The sequence below is a fragment of the Dasypus novemcinctus genome, chromosome 1 (assembly GCF_030445035.2).
Source record: "Dasypus novemcinctus isolate mDasNov1 chromosome 1, mDasNov1.1.hap2, whole genome shotgun sequence".
Lineage (NCBI taxonomy): Eukaryota > Metazoa > Chordata > Mammalia > Cingulata > Dasypodidae > Dasypus > Dasypus novemcinctus.
Window position 1 is genome coordinate 121,134,831 of NC_080673.1, and position 21,285 is coordinate 121,156,115.

General features: G+C 37.9%; 1 protein-coding gene and 1 pseudogene across 1 annotated transcript; one reads left to right on the forward strand and one right to left on the reverse strand.

Annotated features, from left to right (window-relative positions):
• The first annotated feature begins 633 nt into the window (after positions 1 to 633).
• PLAC8 (placenta associated 8) lies at positions 634 to 20,973 on the forward strand. Its single transcript, XM_071215719.1, has 5 exons — positions 634 to 730; positions 11,839 to 11,980; positions 13,327 to 13,451; positions 17,671 to 17,785; positions 20,708 to 20,973. Exons 2-4 carry the CDS (start codon positions 11,869 to 11,871, stop codon positions 17,773 to 17,775), a joined length of 342 nt encoding a protein of 113 aa, XP_071071820.1. The 5' UTR covers positions 634 to 730; positions 11,839 to 11,868; the 3' UTR covers positions 17,776 to 17,785; positions 20,708 to 20,973.
• LOC101442008 (serine/threonine-protein phosphatase 6 catalytic subunit pseudogene) lies at positions 7,997 to 8,911 on the reverse strand (annotated as a pseudogene).
• Positions 20,974 to 21,285: the final 312 nt, after the last annotated feature.

A 21,285-nucleotide genomic window follows, 5' to 3' on the forward strand; every position in this document is an offset into this window, starting at 1 on the left:
TTATAACAAATGTACAACACTAATACAAGGTGTTAATAATAGGGTGGTATATGGGGAAAATACACCTAAGTAAACTATGGACTATAGTTAACAGTACTATTTCAATATTCTTTTATCAGTTGTAATAAAGGTATTGCACTAAAGCAAAATGTCAGCATAGGGGGTATATGGGAATAATGCGTTTATTACATGAATTTTCTGTAAACCTACAACTTCTTTAATTAAAAATATTTATTTTTAAAGCCATTACACTAATTGAAAAAAAAAAACAGACACAAACTACTATATATTGCATGGTTCTGTTTATATAAAATGTAAGTATAAATAAATCTGTGGAGACAGAAGATTAGTGGTTATAGTAGGGGCTGGGGAAAGACAGAAGGACTGAGAGGTGATACTAAAGGGTCCTGGGATTTTCTTTTTGGAGTAATGAAAATGTTCTAAAATTGATTGTGGTGATAAATGTACAGTTCTGATTACACTAAAAGTCACTGATTTTACACTTTGGTGGATTGTATGGGACATGAACATATCTCAATAAAACTGCTTTTTAAGAAAACAGCACTGCTGCCTGAATTACACTGGCCAATAAAAACCTCTGATTTTTTTCTCTGAATACTGCAGTGGAAGCAATTGTACCTCTTCTCCTCTCCCCTTTCTATAACTTTCACTTCTAGAGATTCTCTCCCAGACCACACAACAGTTCCTGGTTGAAATCTATTTCTTAACTGTAAGTATTTTGAAAATGAATTCTTCTTTGAAAATTTATCCAGAAGTGAAAAAATATTTTCTTTGAAAGTATTTTATTTTCTTGTTTTTTTCTAACATGCTATATTTCGACATTCAGATGAAAGAGCAGTGTTTTCTTATCTAGGTGCTTTAAAGGAAATTTAGTCAACTTAGTCAAATTCAATGATTATTATGTGCCAAGTACTGTGCTACATGCTAAGACAACCAAATGCTATATTTTTTAAAGCAGTGTAAGATCTCAGCCTTGAATCCTCATTAAATACTGCTTTCAGCAGGAAATACATATTATATGTTATATTTGCTAACTTGATCATTAATTTTACTCTTTATCTCAATTAATATGTAGATTTAAAAGTTTTGGTCTAATTGATTTGTGTTTTGGAGACATCTAACTTTATTTTATCCATTTAAAATATTTAGGAAGAGGAGATGGAATTTGTACATCTTAGTCATAAATTGTGAGAATCCTCTAATTTTCAGTCTGAAAGTAAGAAAAACAGACTAGATTGCTTAAAAATTATATTCCAGTGCTTCATTTATATGTCTATAGAGAGATTTCACTCTTTTCTTCTCATATTTAAATAACTTTTTTTTTTAAATACCAAGATTAAAATGTTAATAAAATAGTGGACTGTCCTGTTCAAGCCTGAAGTGTTCCTAGGCAGGGGAGACAAGGACAAGGTTAGTTGTTACTAAAATTAATGGATGAAATAAAGATGTTTAAAATATAAACCAAAGATTGCAAGGTCTCCTGACGCGGAATCAATCCATGGAAAGAGGTTTCTAAAGAAAGTTATCAGTTCGTTCTTCAAAGCTCTTCCACCGCGATCCCCATCGCAATTCCCTTTTTTCTGAACGGCCCATGCCATCACTACGCTCCGCTCCTGGAGGAGCAAAGATGGCACGAAGCAAAACAACTGTATGGCCGCGTGAAGTGTGAGGCAGGGCAGCTAGCCATCCACTGAGAACTCGAGATGCCTTCTCCACCCCTAGCAAGCCCAGCACGAGGGTCTTTCACACGATGGATGCACAATGAATATTTGCTGAATTGAACTGTATCTGTAGTTATTAGTAACAGAAGTGAAATGAAAAAGTCTAGGTAGGGTTTTGGGTTTCAAAGTATGCTCTGCAAGGCCACTGGCATTGGAATCTCCTCCTAGTCTCACAACAAGAGGTATAAGTATTTCCACTGCAGTAATCAGAGAGAAAAAAAATTAGAGGTTTTTATGGGCAGGCAGGTAAGCGGTTAGTGAGGCTGCAGTTCAGCCCATGCTCCTTGAGCAAACCAGAGGCCCTGGTGTAGGTTACGTCTGCCTGGGGAAAGGGACACCACATTTTCTAATTCTCGATAGAGTTGCCACATATTCACCAAGCTGTGTCTACACAGAAAATGTCTACCCGCCTTTTTCTCCTTTACATGACAGCACCCTGTGCCACAGGGCAGAAGCCCTGCAGATGCTTGTTTTAGATTCCTGGACCCTAGCCCATCCCTTCCAAATCACAGTATCTGAGGACAGTGCCTAGAAATCTGCATCTTAAACAAGCTTTCCAAGTGGTTTTTATGTACAGCAGCATTTTTTAAAGACCAGTGAACAGATTGCCAGGCCTGTAAATAAGTCTTAGAAAAGCTTAGGGGCATTACTTCCCACTAAAGAGATTTTAGGGAAGGTGTGTTCCCCCCACTTGCTGCTGAGCCTGGATGAATCAGGTTAAAGACTCTCAGATATTTAATGGCTGAAGTGAAGAGAAGTGAAGTTAGTTGGGACATTTTCATTTGCTCCTGTTCTATATTTTATCGTAACTTAAAGGATTCCTAGAATTCTGAAATGCTATTTAAACCACAGAGCTATATAACAATGAGTGTATCTGCTTTCTCCTCCCAGTCTCCTAACGGGCAAGGAAGTATTTCCCAGAATAAAAATTCCCATGTGGGGATATACAAGACCCTTTCAATTAAATAGAAGTCCCGGGCACTAGTTCTGACGAGGACCCCGCGTCTGGGCCCGGCTGGGCTGGGCGGGGCAGCTTCTCCCCCAGGGGAACCAACTAGCTGGGAACTTCTAACAGTGCCAAAAGCCCCCTGGGGCCTCACCCTCACGCTCTGTTGTAGGTGTGAAAACTAAACGAACTCAGTGAGGCACCTGGGTGCCCACAGTTTCCCTTCAACAAAGGAAGTATAAAACAAAGAAACAGAAACTTATACTTTTGACTGTTAGATGTTTCTCTTCTTTATGAAAGCCCTGGACTGAAAACCAGTTAGGCAACTCCACTAAGGTGGTTAAATTTCCTACAAACTAACTGGCAGTCAGCACATGGGTATTTTGGAGAAAGCTGCCTGCTAAAGGATATTCAGATTACAGTGGATAGGGTTCAAAAGCACTCACAGATTATTCGGATCTCAATTGTTAAAAGGGGCTAAAATTAGCCAATTTAAATACATAAATGCATATTCTGAGAGAGAAAAGTCCGGTGAAGGAAAAAAAAATTTGATTACAGGCAAGTTTTTATTCTGAAATCTTCAGATTGCTGTTATATTAGAAGTCACAGCATAGATTCTTGAAATAAACAATTCAAATGAAAGTGTTTTCCCTTCGAAAGAGATTGTGGAAAGGTCATTCATTCAGCTGGTATTTATTGAATGCCAACTGTGTGCCAAGCATTGGCTAAGGGCTAAGGAACAAAACAATACAAACAGTTATAGGATAATCACCTTAACCCCCTTAAATGCCGTTTTTTTAAGATTTATTTTTTATTTATTTCTCACCCCCCCCCCCCCATTGTCTGCTCTCTGTATCCATTCACTGTGTGTTCTTCTGTGTCTGCTTGTATTCTTGTCAGTGGCCCTGGGAATCTGTGTCTCTTTTTGTTGTATCATCTTGCTATGTCAGCTCTATGTGTGTGCGGTGCCACTCCTGGGCAGACTGCATTTTTCTCGTGCGGGGCAGCTTTGTGCATGGGGCTCCCTTATGCGGGGGACACCCCTGCAAGGCACAGCACTCCTTGCGTGCATCAGCCCTGCATGGGCCAGCTCACCACATGGGTCAAGGGGACCCGGGTTTGAACCCTGGACCTCCTATGTGGTAGACGGACGCCCTATCAGTTGCACCAAATCCACTTTCCTTAAATATGTCTTTTAATCATCAGATTTGCTTTTTGTTTCTGAAATGGAAATTTCTACTTTTGGTTATAAAAGAAATAAATAAATGCTGCTTGTAAAAAAATTTTTTTCAGACAATGTAGAAAACTGAAAAAGTAAACAGTAGCCATTGGACAGAAGTTACTACCCAAGAGTTTGTTGCATATTCTTTCACATTTTTTTCTGGTATTTGATTATAAATTTGCTTACTATATTATCAATTTAATTTATTAAATTAAATAGAACTGAAGATGATTAGAATATATGTATATATGAGTTTCAGCATTTCCCATAATGCCTCTTCCTCCTAGATCCCAAATATGGAAAGCCATTACCCCAAAATACATTTCCTATCATTTGAGTACTGGGGAAGATGTGAACCAAGCTGGGACGTACTGGGAAGTGGGGAAGAACTGGGTTCTGTTCTGTCTGGTAGGTGAAGAGGTGAGCCTGAGCACCTGCCGCTGCTCGAGCGGTTTCCCCGCGTTGCGCACCTTGTGCAGTGCTGGGTGCGCGCCCCGGGCACCCGGGCATCCAGCATTGGCTGGGCAAGATGGGAGAGGAGAAGGGGCGCGAGTGAGGCGCGGCGGGGAGGGGGCAGGTAAGAGGCGCCTTCGCGAGAAGGGCCCCAGCTAAGCTTTCGAGCTGCATCAGTGAACAAAGCTGTCACAATTCTCTCTCCTGCTCTAACCACCAGCCCACGCCATCCAAAGGGCACCGTTCAAATGTACAGATGCCTGTAAGACCGGGCAGCCGGGGTGGCACAGAGCGGGGTCGGGTGCCCGGGCAGGGGCGGCCCCGGGCTCCGCGTGCCGCGCTGGGCCCGTGGGTGCCAGGGGAGAGCGGCGGGCCCCGAGCCCCCCGAGCCCCCCGAGCCTCCGTCCCCGCGGCCCCGCGGTCAGGCTGTTCCCTGACCAGCACTGGCTGACGGTCTCCCTCAGGTGGACGCAGGCCTGGCTGCGCTGGAGAATTCAGAGGCACATAAGGTTTGATCCCTGCAGAGGAGAAGAGTAAGTAATTATTGGGGAGTAGAATTTAGGTGCCTGGAGACAAATTCCCCCTGTGTCCAGTGGCCCTTTCCAGTCACCATCCTGAGTCCAGAGTGTTCAGTCTAGGCGGGATCACCTGCCTCCGGCGCTCCTCTAGAAAAGCGGGCTCTGCCCCTGGGGAGGTCCAGTCTTCCCCACGACAGTGCAGTGGGGGAGTGGGGAGCTCTGGCCTCCAAAGAAAGCCGGAGGCTGTAGATGAGCCAGGAGCATTTGCCCGCGGGGCTCAGCCTGAAACGGGCCTGCCCCTCCCTCCACACTCTGCCCTACTCTTGACCCTCCTCCCAGCCTTCCTCCTCGGACAGTGGGGGGGGGGGGGGGGGGATATACCAGAGCAAAACCAGACACACGTTCCCTTGACAGACACCTTCATCCTCCACGTACCTACCGGCAGGTAATGCACCCCCGGAATGGTCGGTTCAGACTACTCCCCTAGTGTTTTGTTGTGGTTGTTCACTTACTAGAACCTTCTTCCACACTGTTTCTGTGGAATCCACAAATGGTTAGCCTCCTTTTATTGTAGAAGAGCAGTAAAAGGTCATTGTGGTACATTTTTTAAAATCACACAAAAATCACAAACCAAAACCACTTTACTGTATAGTAAAGGGTAAACCCAATAAATTTAAAATAAGCATAGGGTATTATGAATGCAGTTCATTGTATTTTATACAATAAAGTGAAATTGTTTAAAATGATTCTTAAGAACTATAGGGTAAATGCCTCCATAGTACAAAAAAATCTTAAAATTGCAATACTTACAATATATGCCACTTGGATGTGGGAATGTAATTTTGCAGTATTGGTAGCAAATATTTTTGCAATTGTCACTCTAAATACTATGGGACTCCCCTTGTCCCATAGTCTTTTTTTATTTTTGGTTTGGTTTGTTACTTTTTATTTTGAAATAATTTTAGACTTAGGAAAAATGTTGCAAAAAGTAGCACACAAAAGGACAATAACAAATGTTAGCATGTGTTGGTGATAATGTGGAAAAATTGAAACCCTAAAACAAAATGCAGCTGCTCTGGAAAAATCTGGTAGTTAATTAAAATGCTAAACATAGAGTTAACATGTGACCTAACAATTCTACTCCTAGGTAAATACCCAAGAGAAGTGAAAACATACATAAAAAGCCTATAGTTGAATGTTAATGAGGGTATTTTTCATAACAGCAAGAAAAGTAGAAACAACCTAATATCCATCAACTGTTGAATGCATAAACAAAATGTGATATATCATACCACATTATTATATTCATACCCCATGAATATTTTCTCATCATTCATAAAGTCTACTATTTTAGTATCCATCCACAAGTCTTACACACAACAATTTTTACTGTGCTGTTTGTTTGCCAAATGGTGGTCTTCTATTTCTGTCATTCCTTCTATGTTTATTAGTTGGAGTATTACTATAAGAAAGAGCTCTCTGTTCTCCCCCATTTAAAAAGTTTTATTTATTTATTTATTTATATCAGTATGGACTTGTGGGTAGTTATTTTATTCTATAGGTTATAATCCATTACTAACAGTATTTGTTATTGTTGTTCAAATAGCCCCAGATATAGTCACTGGAAGCACTCAGGTTGGTTCCTATGATCTTTAAACTTGTCTCTAACAGTTTTTGAGTAATTTCTTTATTTCTAGTACTACAAGACATACGTATATCGTACTTTCCCTGCCCCAGGCTTGGAATCAGCCATTTCTCCAATGAATCCTGGTTCTTTTTAATTAGAAAATAGTATTTAGAAACAAGATTTAGGCATGAGGTTTGCACACTGCTACTGGGTTGTTGTTGCTTCTAGACTTTTGCAGTGGACTGTGTCAGGAAATATACATACATAGATCACCTATATCTATCTGTGTGTGTACATAAATAACCATGAGTTCATACCTTTGATTCCAATCCAACAGCACAGGGTTTATTCTAGCCTTCCTTCTTTCCTTATTTGTAACTTCTTTCTCCAACAATGAGAAGCTTCTATCTCATTATTTATAAATACTTATGTGCTTAATCCTAATGTATATATAGTTTTACAATTGCTAACTCTTATCCCTAAGAAAAACAAATTTACTTAGTTTTTGTGTACGGGTCTTTTTGTATTTTGCCTTACATTATATAGTCTAACTACTGTTTTCTAAAGTTATGTAAGTTACCTTTTTATTCCCTACCTCTTCAGTAGGGTCATATTATTCATTGTAATACAGTTGGGGTCATCTGTTACTGTTTGTGTTGCATCTTGGGTTCCTTCCACATCTCGGTTGATTTTCATTATTTGTGTGTTGATTGGGTATATGAAACATTCCAGGGTTCTAAAAGTAAGGGCTGTAAGAAAATGTGCACTCAGAGAAGTGTCACCTCCCATTCCTACTACTCCATTATCCTATTCTTGCCACCCCACTTCCCTTGAACATAGCAAATTTCATTTGTTTTTGGTTTATTCTTTCTGTATTTCTTATTGCACAAGTAAACAGATACATGTATATTTTCTTTTTTCCTTCCTTTTTTTTTTTTTTTGCCCTTTAGCCCTTTAGACCGATTTATTTTATATCCATTTAAATATCCAACAAAGGACAATGAAGTTTACAGCTGCGACAGGTATACATAACTCAAAGCAGTTGCAGTCCATCATGGCCACTGAATAACAACTTTGCTGCTGAAATTTCTTAAAACTTAACAAACTAAAACAAAAAGCTGAATGATACAAAAAGGAGGAGTATTTCAGTGTGGTCTGTTCTAATTGGCCTTTTTTAAAAAACCAAATGCATCCTGTTTCCCCCAGACCAGTAAATAAGCTAGAGCTACATGCAGCAGTGTGAGTAGTAGGACATTTCTCAAGTCTCTCAAATAAGTCCAAGGTGAGGAAGGGATGAGGGAGAAAACTGATAGAAAAACATTGCTATAGACACCATAACAATAAAATCTAGAAAATTTAAAATAAAAAAGGCAAGAGACAACATTTCAGAAGCAAAGTGCTCGATAAAAAGTGTATTGTAGAGGGTAATGCATGAAAATTGGGGTAAGGAGAGGGCAGGAAAATAGGTCAGCAGGATGGGTGAGGGCCTCAGAGGAAATACAGCCTTGTCGTTCTGGGAGGAATAACACGTTCTGAACCTGAAACTACCCAGAATAACTTTGGTTCTCTTGTATTTACATCTTTGAAGACCATGATGGAGGCAATAGTGCCACAGTGATAGCAGTAGTTAGGAGCAGACCATCCTGTTACCAGCTTCTATTCAAACATAAATTTGTGGCCTTTGTGCACTAGTTTGTGTGCTCTGCAGATGAGTTTTAAGGTGTTGGTATGAACAAACTCATTTGTGACCTTTGCTCCAAAATGCCAACGTGCTTCTCAGGGACTGATTGCACAAGTGTCTACATCTTCAGGATCTGACCAGACCAGGTGACAAAACGCTCCTTTATGAGGAATTTCCTGAATCCGCTCAATAGATGGAATTTCATCCAGTGTTTTGATATCGGGAGATAAACCACCGTGAACACACAAAATCTGCTCATCTATTAAAGCTGCTACTAGGAGCATGTCAAAAACTTTGGCACAATATCTCCATGCATTAGCATTTCCATATTTGGTCTGGCACTCATCATAAAATCCATATAATTGTGTTACCTGTCTACTCTCGGGATTTCCTTGCAAGAGTGTAATACAATCAGGCCAATTAGCCTTTAGCGCAAGAAGGTAAGTGAATGACTCCAAACTATAATAACCTCTGTCTACAAAGTCACCCATAAATATGTAGTCTGTGCCAGGAACCTGACCTCCAGTTCTGAATAGTTCACAAAGGTCATAAAAGTGTCCATATATGTCTCCACACACTGTTACTGGTGTTGATACCGGCTGAACATTTGACTCTTCCAAGAGGAGGTCACAAACACAGTCACTAACTGCTTTAGGTCGTTCTCCGGCAGGTACTTGCATAGCTGCTGTCTCCACATACTTGTCCAAGTCTAGTGGTGCCATTTTAGGAATACAATAGGCAGTGGCTGCAGGAGTGGCAGCAGCAGAAGTGGGAGCCGGTGTTGTAGTGGTGACAGCGGCGAAGGTAGAAACCACATGTATTTTCTTATATCCCCTGATTTCTTACATGAAGAGTGGCATACTCTTTTGTATCTTACTTTTTTCATTGAACAGTATATCCTAGAAACCATTATATAACAGTTTATAGAGAGTATTCTCATTCTTTTCTATAGCCACATAATACTCCATTGTATGGATGTCTCACGGTTTATTCAACCACAAATACGAATAATTAGGTTGTTTACAGTATTTTGCAAATACACACAATGCTTCTATAAATAACCTAGTGGACATGTATTTTTGTATTGTTGGAGCTGTATCTTCAGGATAAAGTTTTAGAAGTAGTACATTGCTAGGATTTAGGTATTGACAAATTCCCTTCCAGAAGGGTTGTCCCAGCTTGCATTCCCACCAGCAATATATGAGAATGCTTCTCTCTCCACAGCCATGCCAACAAGATGCATTCCATATTTTTAAATTTTTGACCAATCTGACAAGTGTTTGATTTGCATTTCTGTAATTTTGAGTTTTAATATCTTTTATATGGTTAGGGGTCATTTTCATTTCTTCTTCTGTGAATAGTTCAAGGCTTTTTCTCATTTTCCTAACCTTCAAAGCTTTTTATCTCTCTCTTGTTCAAGGTTTTTAGAAAACAATGTCAAATTTTGTAGTCTTTTAAAATTTTACTTTTTTTTTTTTTTTTTTTTGCATGGTATGGAGGGATTGAACCTGGGACCTCTTCTGTGGGAAGCCAGTGCTTCCCTGAGTTGTTTTTTTCATTTGTTTTGCTTATTGTTTGTTTTTTCAGATGGCACTGGGAACCAAACCCAGACCTCTCATGTGGGAGGCTGGGACTCAACCACTCGAGCCACATCCACCTCCCTAAAAATTTTTAAATGCATGGTGTTCACATATTACATTCACTAGTGGGAAAGGGAAGACTTAGAGCTATTTCCTGATTATGGTGATGATGAAAAAGAGATACAAACACTTAAAATAACATCTTAAGCTTCTTCCTTCTTCATTCAATGAAAAAAATTATAAATGTCTTTGCTTGGACTCAGAGGACCATCTATAAAGAGTAGACCTGGTTGATTTATAATTAGCTGTGACAAAACCTGGACAGATTTAAACATATTTGAACCATTCCTGCATGATGCACTTTCAGTTTTATAGAGAAATAACTAAAATGTTCTGTTTTTAAGACTATTTTTAGTTTCGAGTATCCTTCCCCCTTTTCCTTGAGAGAACTACCAAATTATTCAGGTATTACTAAGCAATGAGATCTAGGAAGAAACCAGCTAATTCAAGAAATAGAAAAATGTAAAATAATATGAAACAATTGAGGCAATTTGCTTAAGTTTTGAAATAGCTTTCTATGAGAGAAGGAATGTAAGAAAACAAATAATATCATATTATGAAATATTTGGGGAGTATTTTTCAATTTTATTGTTTCTGTGTGTGCGTGTTTTTAAAATGTGCTGAATTTTCAAGTGAAAATTTATTACATCCCAGAGTCTAGCATATTGTAACAGAATCAAGCACATTATAATACTTAGTTGAACACGACAATTAAAAGTATCAACTACTGGCCAAACATCGAATTTGGTGTTAAATGAGTAAACATGAAAAGTGGGTCCCTGTTCTTGAGGAGATCAAAGCAAACCTATGACAGTGTTGTGCAAGGAAACAATTAAGCTGTCAGAGAGGCAAAGGCAAGAATAGGGACTGGAGTGAGCCAAAAAGGGATCTGAATCTTCCAATTTACTTAAAACTATCTGAGCCTCCATTTCCTTGCCAACTCAATAAAGAAAATTCCTACTTTGCAGGGTTGTTGTGAAGATAAAGTGGACAATATAGGTCTGCCAAAGTGCCTGATGTTGAGTAGAAACTTAATAAATATACCCTATTGTTATTGTCAATAAGTGTTTACAGAAATTATCAAAAGAAATTTCCGTGCTATATTGTTTGTACTTTACAGCTAGCCTTATGTTTGTTTAATTCTTTGTTGTTCACTAAAACCTTTCGTGAATTTTACCTCATTTGGTACTCTCAATGAGCATGTGAGTGAGTAAATGAGAAACCCTTTCGATTTTACAGATTAGTAAATGGAAATTGAAATGACTAACATTTTCAATGACCAGGTCAAGGTCACTCAGTTTAGGAAACCAGGATCTGAGCATAGATTTTCTCGTTCCAAATCAAATCAGTGGTCCGTGACCCCTCACTGCCTCAGAGAGGGGGAGAAATTAGGGCAACCCTAATGTACTTCATACCAAACTTTCCAGAATGCTCTGTCTAGGCTTGCGCCTACACATCATGTCAAGGGACTGTCAAGCCAGAACTGACAAAGGGATACAGGCTGCAGGTATGTTTGAAGTAAAGAACGAGATTAGATGCAGGTGAGTAGATGCAGTTGAGTACCGCTAACTACATACAAGTCCAGAACAAAAGGGAACTTACCAAGGAAGGAAAGGGGGAAAGGTGTAGGTGCAGGACAAAACCTTAGGTGGTATAGTCTTAGAGAAGCCTGTTTACCCTAAGCCCCTACTTCTACGTCTATCACCAGGTGGTCTTTAGTTTCCCTACCTTGTGTGGATATCAGGTACATGTCTAAAAATAGACAACCCTGTCCCACCCTACTTTCACAGTGAAAAGCACTTATTCATCTTAAAAGTTCAGTGAATTTCTTCACTCCAGAGGCTTCTGTTCTCTAGGGGGGAGGGAGAGTGTTCAAGATAGAAGTTATGCTCTTCAGCCATCACTAGGGCAACTTGCTCTAAATTGCCTCACCCGCCAGTGAAGCATAATGCCTCAAAACTGGGCGGACAAAGAACGATGCCAAAACTAACCACCCTTTTCCTTTTCAGACCGTGACCATTTAAGACCCTGCATAGAAAATGCAAGCTGCGTCGCCTGTGGTCATTGTGACTCAACCTGGGTATACTGCGGTGCCCCAAGTCTCCAACTGGCAGACCGGCCTGTGTGATTGTTTCAGCGACTTCGGAGTCTGTAAGTGCGTGAGAAAAGTTCCCCTGTAATTGAGGTTGAGATGAATTTTCAACAATTAAATCTCCTCCGCCCCGTACCCCTTATTGTGTAGGCACCGAGCAGTGTCAGGCCATGGTATCTTTAACAAAAAAGGCACTTATTGATTATAAGCTAATTCTTCTCCAGTCATTCAAAGAATAGTCTTACTCCTAAAATGCGTTCTAGAGTTACAATAACAGTGAAAGAGCTGATTAACTCTAACAATGAACAAACCTAAAGCTTATAATTAGAACTTAAATTAAATTAAAAGAGACATTTGAAGTTTAACTTGATTTTTTTTTAAAAAAGCCTGTTCTTGTTACATATAAATTAAAGCCATTATAGTTACAATGTGCCCAGTACACAGGAGATGGTTTTCACCCATTGTTTTGACATGAGCTCAGAGAAAAACTATTTGAATTTGTATATAAGTTTTTTACACACCTGAAAATAAAGAATTCTAAAGGCGATTCACTTGTCATTGGGAAAAATAACTGACTGCTTTGTTTTCTTTTTATGAGCTTTCTCTAAATGATCTCAGATATCTGAGTGAACTTGGGAGAAATGAAGTGTGGAGGTGAAATGGGAAGTGACAGAGTGGGTCTACATGCTTAATTCTCAACACTAACCAAGAAACAAACAAATTTGCCTACAAAACATTTGTTCTGAGGTTTATTTGCTTGTCTCAAATCTATGTACTTTACTTAAGCAAGGAAAAGAAGACACATTTAATCTTTAACTTACTGATGAAATTAAAATTAAAATCAAGCTGATAATTAAATTGAGAAACATAGAGGGGAAGAGTTGGGTTAGTTTATTTGTTCTCTTTCCTAGATGACGTTAAAGTGATGGTTTACACTTCTCAGGACATTAATTCAACATCTGCAAAATAGTGAGATGAGGAAAGTGACACAACATCGTCAATGTACTTAGTGTTATTGAATTGTATACTTATAAAATCATTAAAATTATTTTTATGAAATGTGTATTTTACAATAACTTAAAAAACACTCAAAAAATTAAAAAGCTGTAGATAGTCACTTCCATGATTCCATCTTTTAATAACCAAGATCAAACTCTGCATTTTTGATTTGCATTTTGTATGAATTTTTAAAAAGCAGAATACCTACCTAAGGTGAGGTCATTCCTAAATAATTAGATGGGAAGAAGAAGAAGGTGATGCAAAGCTAAACAAAACTTTGAAGATGAACTTAGCAGGGGGGTATGTGGCAAAGGTTCTATGATTTGAACGGCCTGTCATGAAAGTAAACTTTCAGCTGTGATGCGGAAGAGTGGAATAACTTGAACCCTTGGTTTCATATGCCCAGGTCTCTGTGGCACATTTTGTTTCACGTGCCTTGCAAGTCAAATTGCAAATGACATGAACGAATGCTGTCTGTGTGGAGATAGTGTCGCAATGAGGACCCTCTACCGGACCCGATATGGTATCCCTGTGAGTCACTTGCAATACTGTATCATTTGAACTACCGGAGCACAGTCAAAATAATTGTTATAAATATGGAGGTCATTTGATGGTGATCATCATCTGAATATGATTGGTAGGGGTTTCCTAGCATGTGCAATCTTATACTCAAATGTAGCAACAGATCCTCTGATTATCTAACCTTCTTTTAGGCTTCTGTTGAAAATCCTAGAAAATAAGCAGTTTCCATATTTGCAGTGTATATTAGACAATGGAAGAGGATTATTCAGATTATGCCCTAGGTGCAATACACACAGTGTCTCACTTAACTCTCATGCCATACCTGTAAAGTGGGTATGTCCACTATATTTTTGCACAAGAGGACCTTAAGGACTTTTTATTATTATTATTAAAAGACAAGTTGTGGGTTTACAGAAAAATCATGCACAAAATACAGGGTTCCCATATACCACCCTATTATTAACACCTTGTATTAGTGTGGTACATTTGTTGCACTTGATAGAAGTCAATATTCAACTCTAGCTTTCCATGCATTCCCTTACCATGCTATACTTCACATAGGAGGAAAACAAAGGAATATGCAGAATTTTTTAGGACAAATTTATTTTATTCAATTGAATTTAGTTTTTTTTTTTCATTTACAATCTTTATTAGTTTTTTTTAAATTTTTATTTATTTCTCTCCCCTTCTGCCACCCCCCCCCATCCCCCCAGTGTCTTGTCAGCCGCACTAGGAATCTGTCTCTGTTTTTGCTGCATCATCTTGCTGTGTCGGCTCTACATGCGTGTGGCACCACTCCTGGGCAGGCTGCACTTTCTCTCGCGCTGGGCGGCTCTCCTTACAGGGTGCACTCCTTGCGCGTGGGGGTCCCCTATGCGGGGGACACTCCTTGCACACATCAACACTGTATGGGCTAGCTCACCACACAGGTCAGGAGGCCCTGGGTTTGAATCCTGGACCTCCCATATGGTAGATGCTCTATCAGTTGAGCCAAATCTGCTTCCCTTTATTAGTTTTTGATTATAAGAAATAATATAAATCATACATAATTTTACAACAAATTCAAACATACAGAATTATATAAAGTAAAACGTGAAACTGTAAACTGTCTATACTCAATTCCATTACCCAATGGTAAACACTATTAATAATTTTGTATGCATACTCGGGGTTTTCTATGTCTATAAAACATATAAATATAGACTAAATATAGCTATAGATATACATAAAGTTTTAGGTTTGGTGGGCTGTTTCTTTCATTTGTATTTTATTTTTAAAATGAGGTCATACTATACCGCAACTTGGGTTTCTTTTTTTTTTCCACTTAATATTTGGTAGACCCCTTTTCATGTCAGTGATTCTGATTCATTTTATTATCCGAATAGCATTCCATCATATAGATAATTTACTTTAATCATTTCCTTTTTTTTTTAAGATTTATTTATTTATTTCTCTCCCCTCCCCCCCTCACCCCGGTTGTCTGTTCCGTGTGTCTATTTGCTGCATCTTTGTCCGCTTCTGTTCGTCAATGGGACAGGAATCTGTGTTTCTTTTTCTTTTCGTTGCATCATCTTGTTGTGTCAGCTCTCCATGTGTGCGGCACCATTCCTGGACAGGCTGCACTTTCTTTCGCGCTGGGTGGCTCTCCTTACGGGGCACACTCCTTGCGCATGGGGTTCTCCTATGCGGGGGACACCCCTGCATGGCACGACACTTGTTGTGCACATCAGCACTGCGCGTGGGCCAGCTCCAACAGGTCAAGGAGGCCCGGGGTTTGAACCGTGGACTTCCCATGTGGTAAGCAGACGCCCTAACCACTGGGCCAAGTCCGCCGCCATCATTTCCTGATTGATGAAGGTTAAATAATATTGTAGTTTAAATACTTGTACAAATATGATTATGCATGTGTACCAGTATTTCTGTAGTATAGTTTCCTAGATATTAGATTGATAGATCACAGGATATGCACATTCAAATTTTTGACAGATTCTGCCAAAGTGCTCTCCAAAAAGATATCAATTTATAATCGTTAGCACTACATAAGCATCCAATGATGGATAATATCATTTTATTCCATTTTGTTAATTGGAGAGGCAAAAATGTTGTTTTAATTTAATGTTTGTTAGATTAAAAAACTTCTCGAAAATTTGTTGTCCTTTTATATTTCTTCTGTCAATTATCTGTATGTATCCTTTTTTCATTGAGTCATTTGTTTTTTCTTATTGACTTGTGGGAGCTTTTTATTTACTGTAATGTTATTGTTTAATATGAGAGTTATCAAGTTTTTTTGAGGCCTAAATCACTTTTAAAAATTCTCCTTAAGTGTTCGGAAAATTAATAACGGCCTTAAACTAAAACATCAGTTGGTTTTTAACAAAATTGGGAAGGTTGGAAGGAGGAGAAAGAAATAAAAGCATTCTAAAGATCTTATTTAGTCGGATATTGATAGGCAAATATACATTTAAGTAGTGCATGAAAATTTAAGGGTAGTCATTAATAGGATAAAAATAGGTTGTAGAACCTCTAAAACTATTGGAGTGAACAAAAGGAACAAGGAAAAATCAATTCAGCTATAATAATAAGAAAAAAAACACTGAATAAATACCAAACATAAAACAATTTGGCTGTCCCGTGGGTGGGAGTGATTTAGACTTTTTTTCCCCCTTTCTGTGCTAAAATGCCTTTACCTTTTATTCTTTCTTTTCATATGTTTGTGGTGAGTCTTATGGAGTATTCCGTTCCAATGAGATAAGCGAAGAACTGCCCCAGTTATCTCACCCTTCTCTTCTGGGGCCTTAAGCCACAGCCACCTCTGGACTGACCAGCTGCTTAGGTTGTCCGTCAGTTAACCTTCCTGTTTTCCTAGCCTATTCCTTCTTTCAGAGCTCGGGTGTTTGAGCTCGGGTTTTCCTAGTCTACCCACATTGACTGTGTTAGACTGCAGTCAATACAGTCAAACCTTGGCTCTGGTTTGCCTTCTCCATCAATGTAACACTATTTGCTTCATATTTTCCCAAAATTCCTCAAAATTTCTCACCTACTAAATAGCATAACTCTTGCTTTCTAGTACAGTTTTAAAGTTTTTCTTATTTTCATATTTTTTAATCTCATTGGCAGGAGAGGAGATGAATGCATCGTATCAAATTAAAAGTCTTCTATATTAAAAAATTTAAAACTTATTTTTATCAAAGCACTGTAAGTAGTTTCTTAAACTATCTAATTTTACAAGGTTTGTGGAAAAAAAGCAGTAGCACCTAAACTTCTGCCTTCTATTTCCCCTTCCACAAGAGCTGATACTTTCCAGATCACAGATTTGTATTGCTGCTTCTTGGCTTTTCTGTTTGGGGGATTATCTATTGACCTCTCACCATGGAAGATGAGAATTAAGCTCTGTCTTCTCTCCCTTCCCCTACAACCCATATACATCCCTGTCCTTCCGAATTAGTTATATTAAATTTTGAGATTTAAACAAAATTATTTTTGGGTAAAACTATAATCAATGCTTACCTTGTAATACCTGTGTGCTCTTCAGAGTTGAATCATGTAGTAAACCATGATTCCTTTCCCTACTAAACATTGTTTTACCTGGAATTAATGAATAATTGTTGGCTATTTCATTGGTAGTTTTCCATTTACTTACGTGTAATTCAAAACCAAATTCTTAGCCAGTTTTCTAAATCTCTTTCCAACACAATCAACACATCAGACCTTCTATCACTTTCAACTGTTTGATGAGACCACTCCCTGAGCTTCCAAACCTGCTGCCTTTTACTCCTGGTGTTCAGTTCTCACCCTGGATCTCCTTTCACCATCGCCCTGGGGATTCCATTAGCTGCTCTCCTGTGTTTGACTCCTGCTTCTTCATCCCATATCTTCCTCTTTCTTGCTTTAGGCCCTCATTTGTCAGTGCATTCTCTACTAGCTTCTGAGACAGGAAAGTACATGGGCAAAAGAGTTTTGAGATTTTATTTCCAGAAACTCTTGGTAGTTTGTTTGAATATCTTCATATCTTTTCTATACTATAATTCATAGGGAAACACTTGAGTCATAAAAAGAGACAAACGAGTTAAATGGAAAAATATATTACTATTTTCCTAAATGTATCCACCCAAACTCTGCATCAAAAGGATCAGTGTCTTTTGCTCCTCCTCAAGTGTTTGAAAACCCAAAAGCCTTAATTTCCAAATAGGTGAATTTAACATTTCTTTTCTTTCATATTTTTAAACAGGGGTCCATTTGTAATGACTATATGGCAACCATTTTCTGTCCTCAATGTTCTCTTTGCCAAATCAAAAGAGACATCAACAGAAGGCAAGCCATGCATATTTTCTGAAAAGCTAATGGTGAGTCAATGCAAATATTCCTCCCAGAACCTGTAGACCTTTAGAAATATAACTAAGGGCTTTGTAAATTATTCATTATTTTGAATAATAATTCAGTAACAACAATTTCTTAAGTCTCCGAAAATGCGATCTTAATATAAAGACTAATTTTAATTTCTTCTTAAAAAGAAAGTAGTTTTATACATTTAAATTATATTTTAGTAATTAAAGGAATGGTGAATTTCTAGACTTCCCAGAATACTATTGGTCTATTAATGAAGCCCTTGTAAAATACTAGAGTAGGTAATATGGTGAGATATAGAAAACACCCCCGTACTAAACAAGCAAATTCACACAGAACACTGGTAAGTAATTACAAAATAGTAGAGCAAATGAAAATTATGTATTATGTAATATTTGAATTGATTGTGGCATAAAGTATCTATCATAGTAGGGTGACGATAAGTGGTGAAGTCCTACTTTGAAAAGTAAACTTTGAAAGAGGTGGTACAGAATTTGGAATATTTGGAGATGTTATCTAGAATTTCACCATCTGAAACTCAATCAAGTCACTTTCAATGAATTGTTCCAAGATTCTCAGAATTAGCTATTAGGAATGTAATGAGGTAGAAATCAATGTGATTTAGGCAGTCCTCTATAGAATACATCTTAAGTATGGGAAGAAAAAATTAAATTTTCCAATCTTTTCAATATCTTACTTCTTTTCTCAAGTAAACGAGGATGCTGTATAGGTTAACAAGAATAACTCTTGGGAGATATATAATAATTATTGTTTATTTAGCAAATAATGTATCAACTACCTAGTACTATGTAAGACACTGGGAGGTGCTGTGGGAGACAAAGATCAGTAAGCTGATCTCCTTGTCCTTATAAAATTTCCACTCACAAAGGAAGGATTAAACAAACCCCCATATAGAACCTCCCAAAGAGAAGAATTCCAAATAATTTATGTAGATAATGCTCACTCAAGGTGATGGGGTAAAACTACCACCCCTTACGGGTAAACTGTGCATAATGACTTCCCTTCAAAGAGTATAGTGAAGAAGCCTGACAGCGCTACCTCAGCCAGGTGAGCAAGGTTAACACCATCCTTAAGTCTCATTGATAGCACGTACCTCTGATATGTGGTGAGAATGGTACTTTACCTCTTTGTTCCTCCTCCACCAAACCTGTAAATCATGAGAAAAACATTAGACAAAACCAAATTGAGGCATATTCTCCTAAATACCTGATCATTACTCCTCAAAACTGTCAAGGTCATCAAAACAAGGGAAGTCTGAGAAACAGTTTATTACAAATAAATGTAATCCGGTATCCTTGATGGGATCATGGAACAGATAAAGGACATTCAGTAAAAACTAAGGAAATCTATCATTTCACACCTATAGGAAGAGCTATTGTTTTAAAAACGGAAATAACTAGTGTCGACAAGGATGTGTTCTCCCTTTAAGGACTCCAACTGATAGGGTGAGAGATTCCTCTCATTACTGAAGTTAGTGTCCTTTGTTGATTGTAGATATAATCAGCCATAGATGCAATTTACTGACTAATGATTTGAATACATGAAATACTCTTAGAGTAATAATCAGGCCAGTGCTTGCTTGACCAAACAACTAGACACCATAACCTAGCCAAGTTGACATATGAAATTATCACATAGGTATACACCCAAAAGACTTGAAAGCAGGAACATACCAATGTTCATCACAGTATTATTTACAATAGTTAAAAAGTGGGAGCAACCCAATGTCCATCAGCAGATGAATGGATAAAACAAAATGTATATACATGTGTTGGAATATTACTGAGCTCTAAAAAGGAATCAAAGTTCTGATACATGTCACTACATGGATGAAACTTGAATACATCATGTTGAATGAAATAAGTCAGACACTAAGGGACAGATATTGAATGGTTCCATTTATATGAAATAGCTAGAACATGCAAATTCAGAGACAGAAAGTAAAGTACAGGTTACCCATAATGGGGGTAGGGAGAATGAGGACTTAACGTATGATAGGTATAGGGTTTATGTTTAGTGTGATGGGAAAGTTCTGTTAATGGATGGTGGTGAGGGTATTGCAACATTGTGAATGTGATTAATCCCACTGAATGGTATGCCTGGGAATGGTTGAAATGGGAAACTTTATACTGTATGTATATTTCCACAATTTAGAAAAAGAGTGACTAAAGAGACATTAACAATTAAATATAATCCATGATCCTGGACTTGAACTAATCAAGGAGGAGAAAAGGCCCAAAAGGACATTACTGGGACATATTTTCAAAAACTGGAATATAGTCAGTAAGCTTTATATCAATGCTAAATTGCTTGAGCTTGATAACTACTTAAGGTGGATACATAAGTGAATATCTTTGTTCTCAGGAAATGTACATGGAAGTATTAAGTTTTGAAGGAGAATGATACAAACAACCTACTCTCAAAGGTTTAGAAGATATATAGACATATAGATAGATAGATAGATAGATAGATAGATAGATAGATAGATAGATAGATAGATAGAATGATATGGCAAATGTAGCAAAATGTTCAAATTTGATGGATCTGGGTATCTGAGTAGGAGATATGTTGGAGTGCTCTGTGTGGATTTTGTATTATTTTTGAAACTGCCCTGTAAGTTTGAAATTATTTCAAAATAAAATCTTTTTTAAAAACAATAAGGAAATCTAAATGAAGTATGAACTTTAGTTAATAATAATTTATCAACATTGGTTCCCTTGTTATGGCAAACCTACCAGAGTAATATAAGATGTTAACAATAGGAGAAACTGGATGTGGAGTATATAGGAATTCTCTGTACTATCTTTACAACTTCTCTGTAAATCTAAAACTATTCTAAAAGTATAAAGTTTATTAAAAATGGAGATAATTCAAAAATACAATTTATGTATCCCTTATAGGTGAAAAGATCTTATTGAAGCAAACAAAATCAGCAGACACATCTTCAGCTTGAGTACTTCTCATCTTTTGCAACTGAAATGTGATAAGTTTAATCACAATTGATGGGGGGAGGGAGGTTTTTTTTAATTGTTTTAAATGAATCTTGCCCCTTAGTTTTGCTAAATGGCCCAGCTTAGCTTCTCCTGCTTTTCATACAACTAACTTTTCTGGATTATAATTTTTTTTTCATTTAAAATATAAATCAAATAAAAGATTTTACTAACAAGTGTTTATGCTTCTTTACTCTCACTGAAATGTCTTCATGCCCTTGGTTAATATCAAGAATAAATTTCCGAGGGGATTGTGGGAAGATGGCAGAGTAGGGAGCACCAAAACTAAGTCCTTTCACCAAAACACTGTTAAACAAGCAAGAACTGTCTGAAACAACTATTTTGAAATTCCAGAGGCCAGAAGACTGTAAGGCATTCAGGAAGGCTTGAGAAGAAGAGGCTGACAAATTGTGGTAAAAAAGAAACACGAAAAACAGTAAATTCCTCTTTCCACTGAGTAGCAGCCAGCGGCCATCTCCCCTACTCTA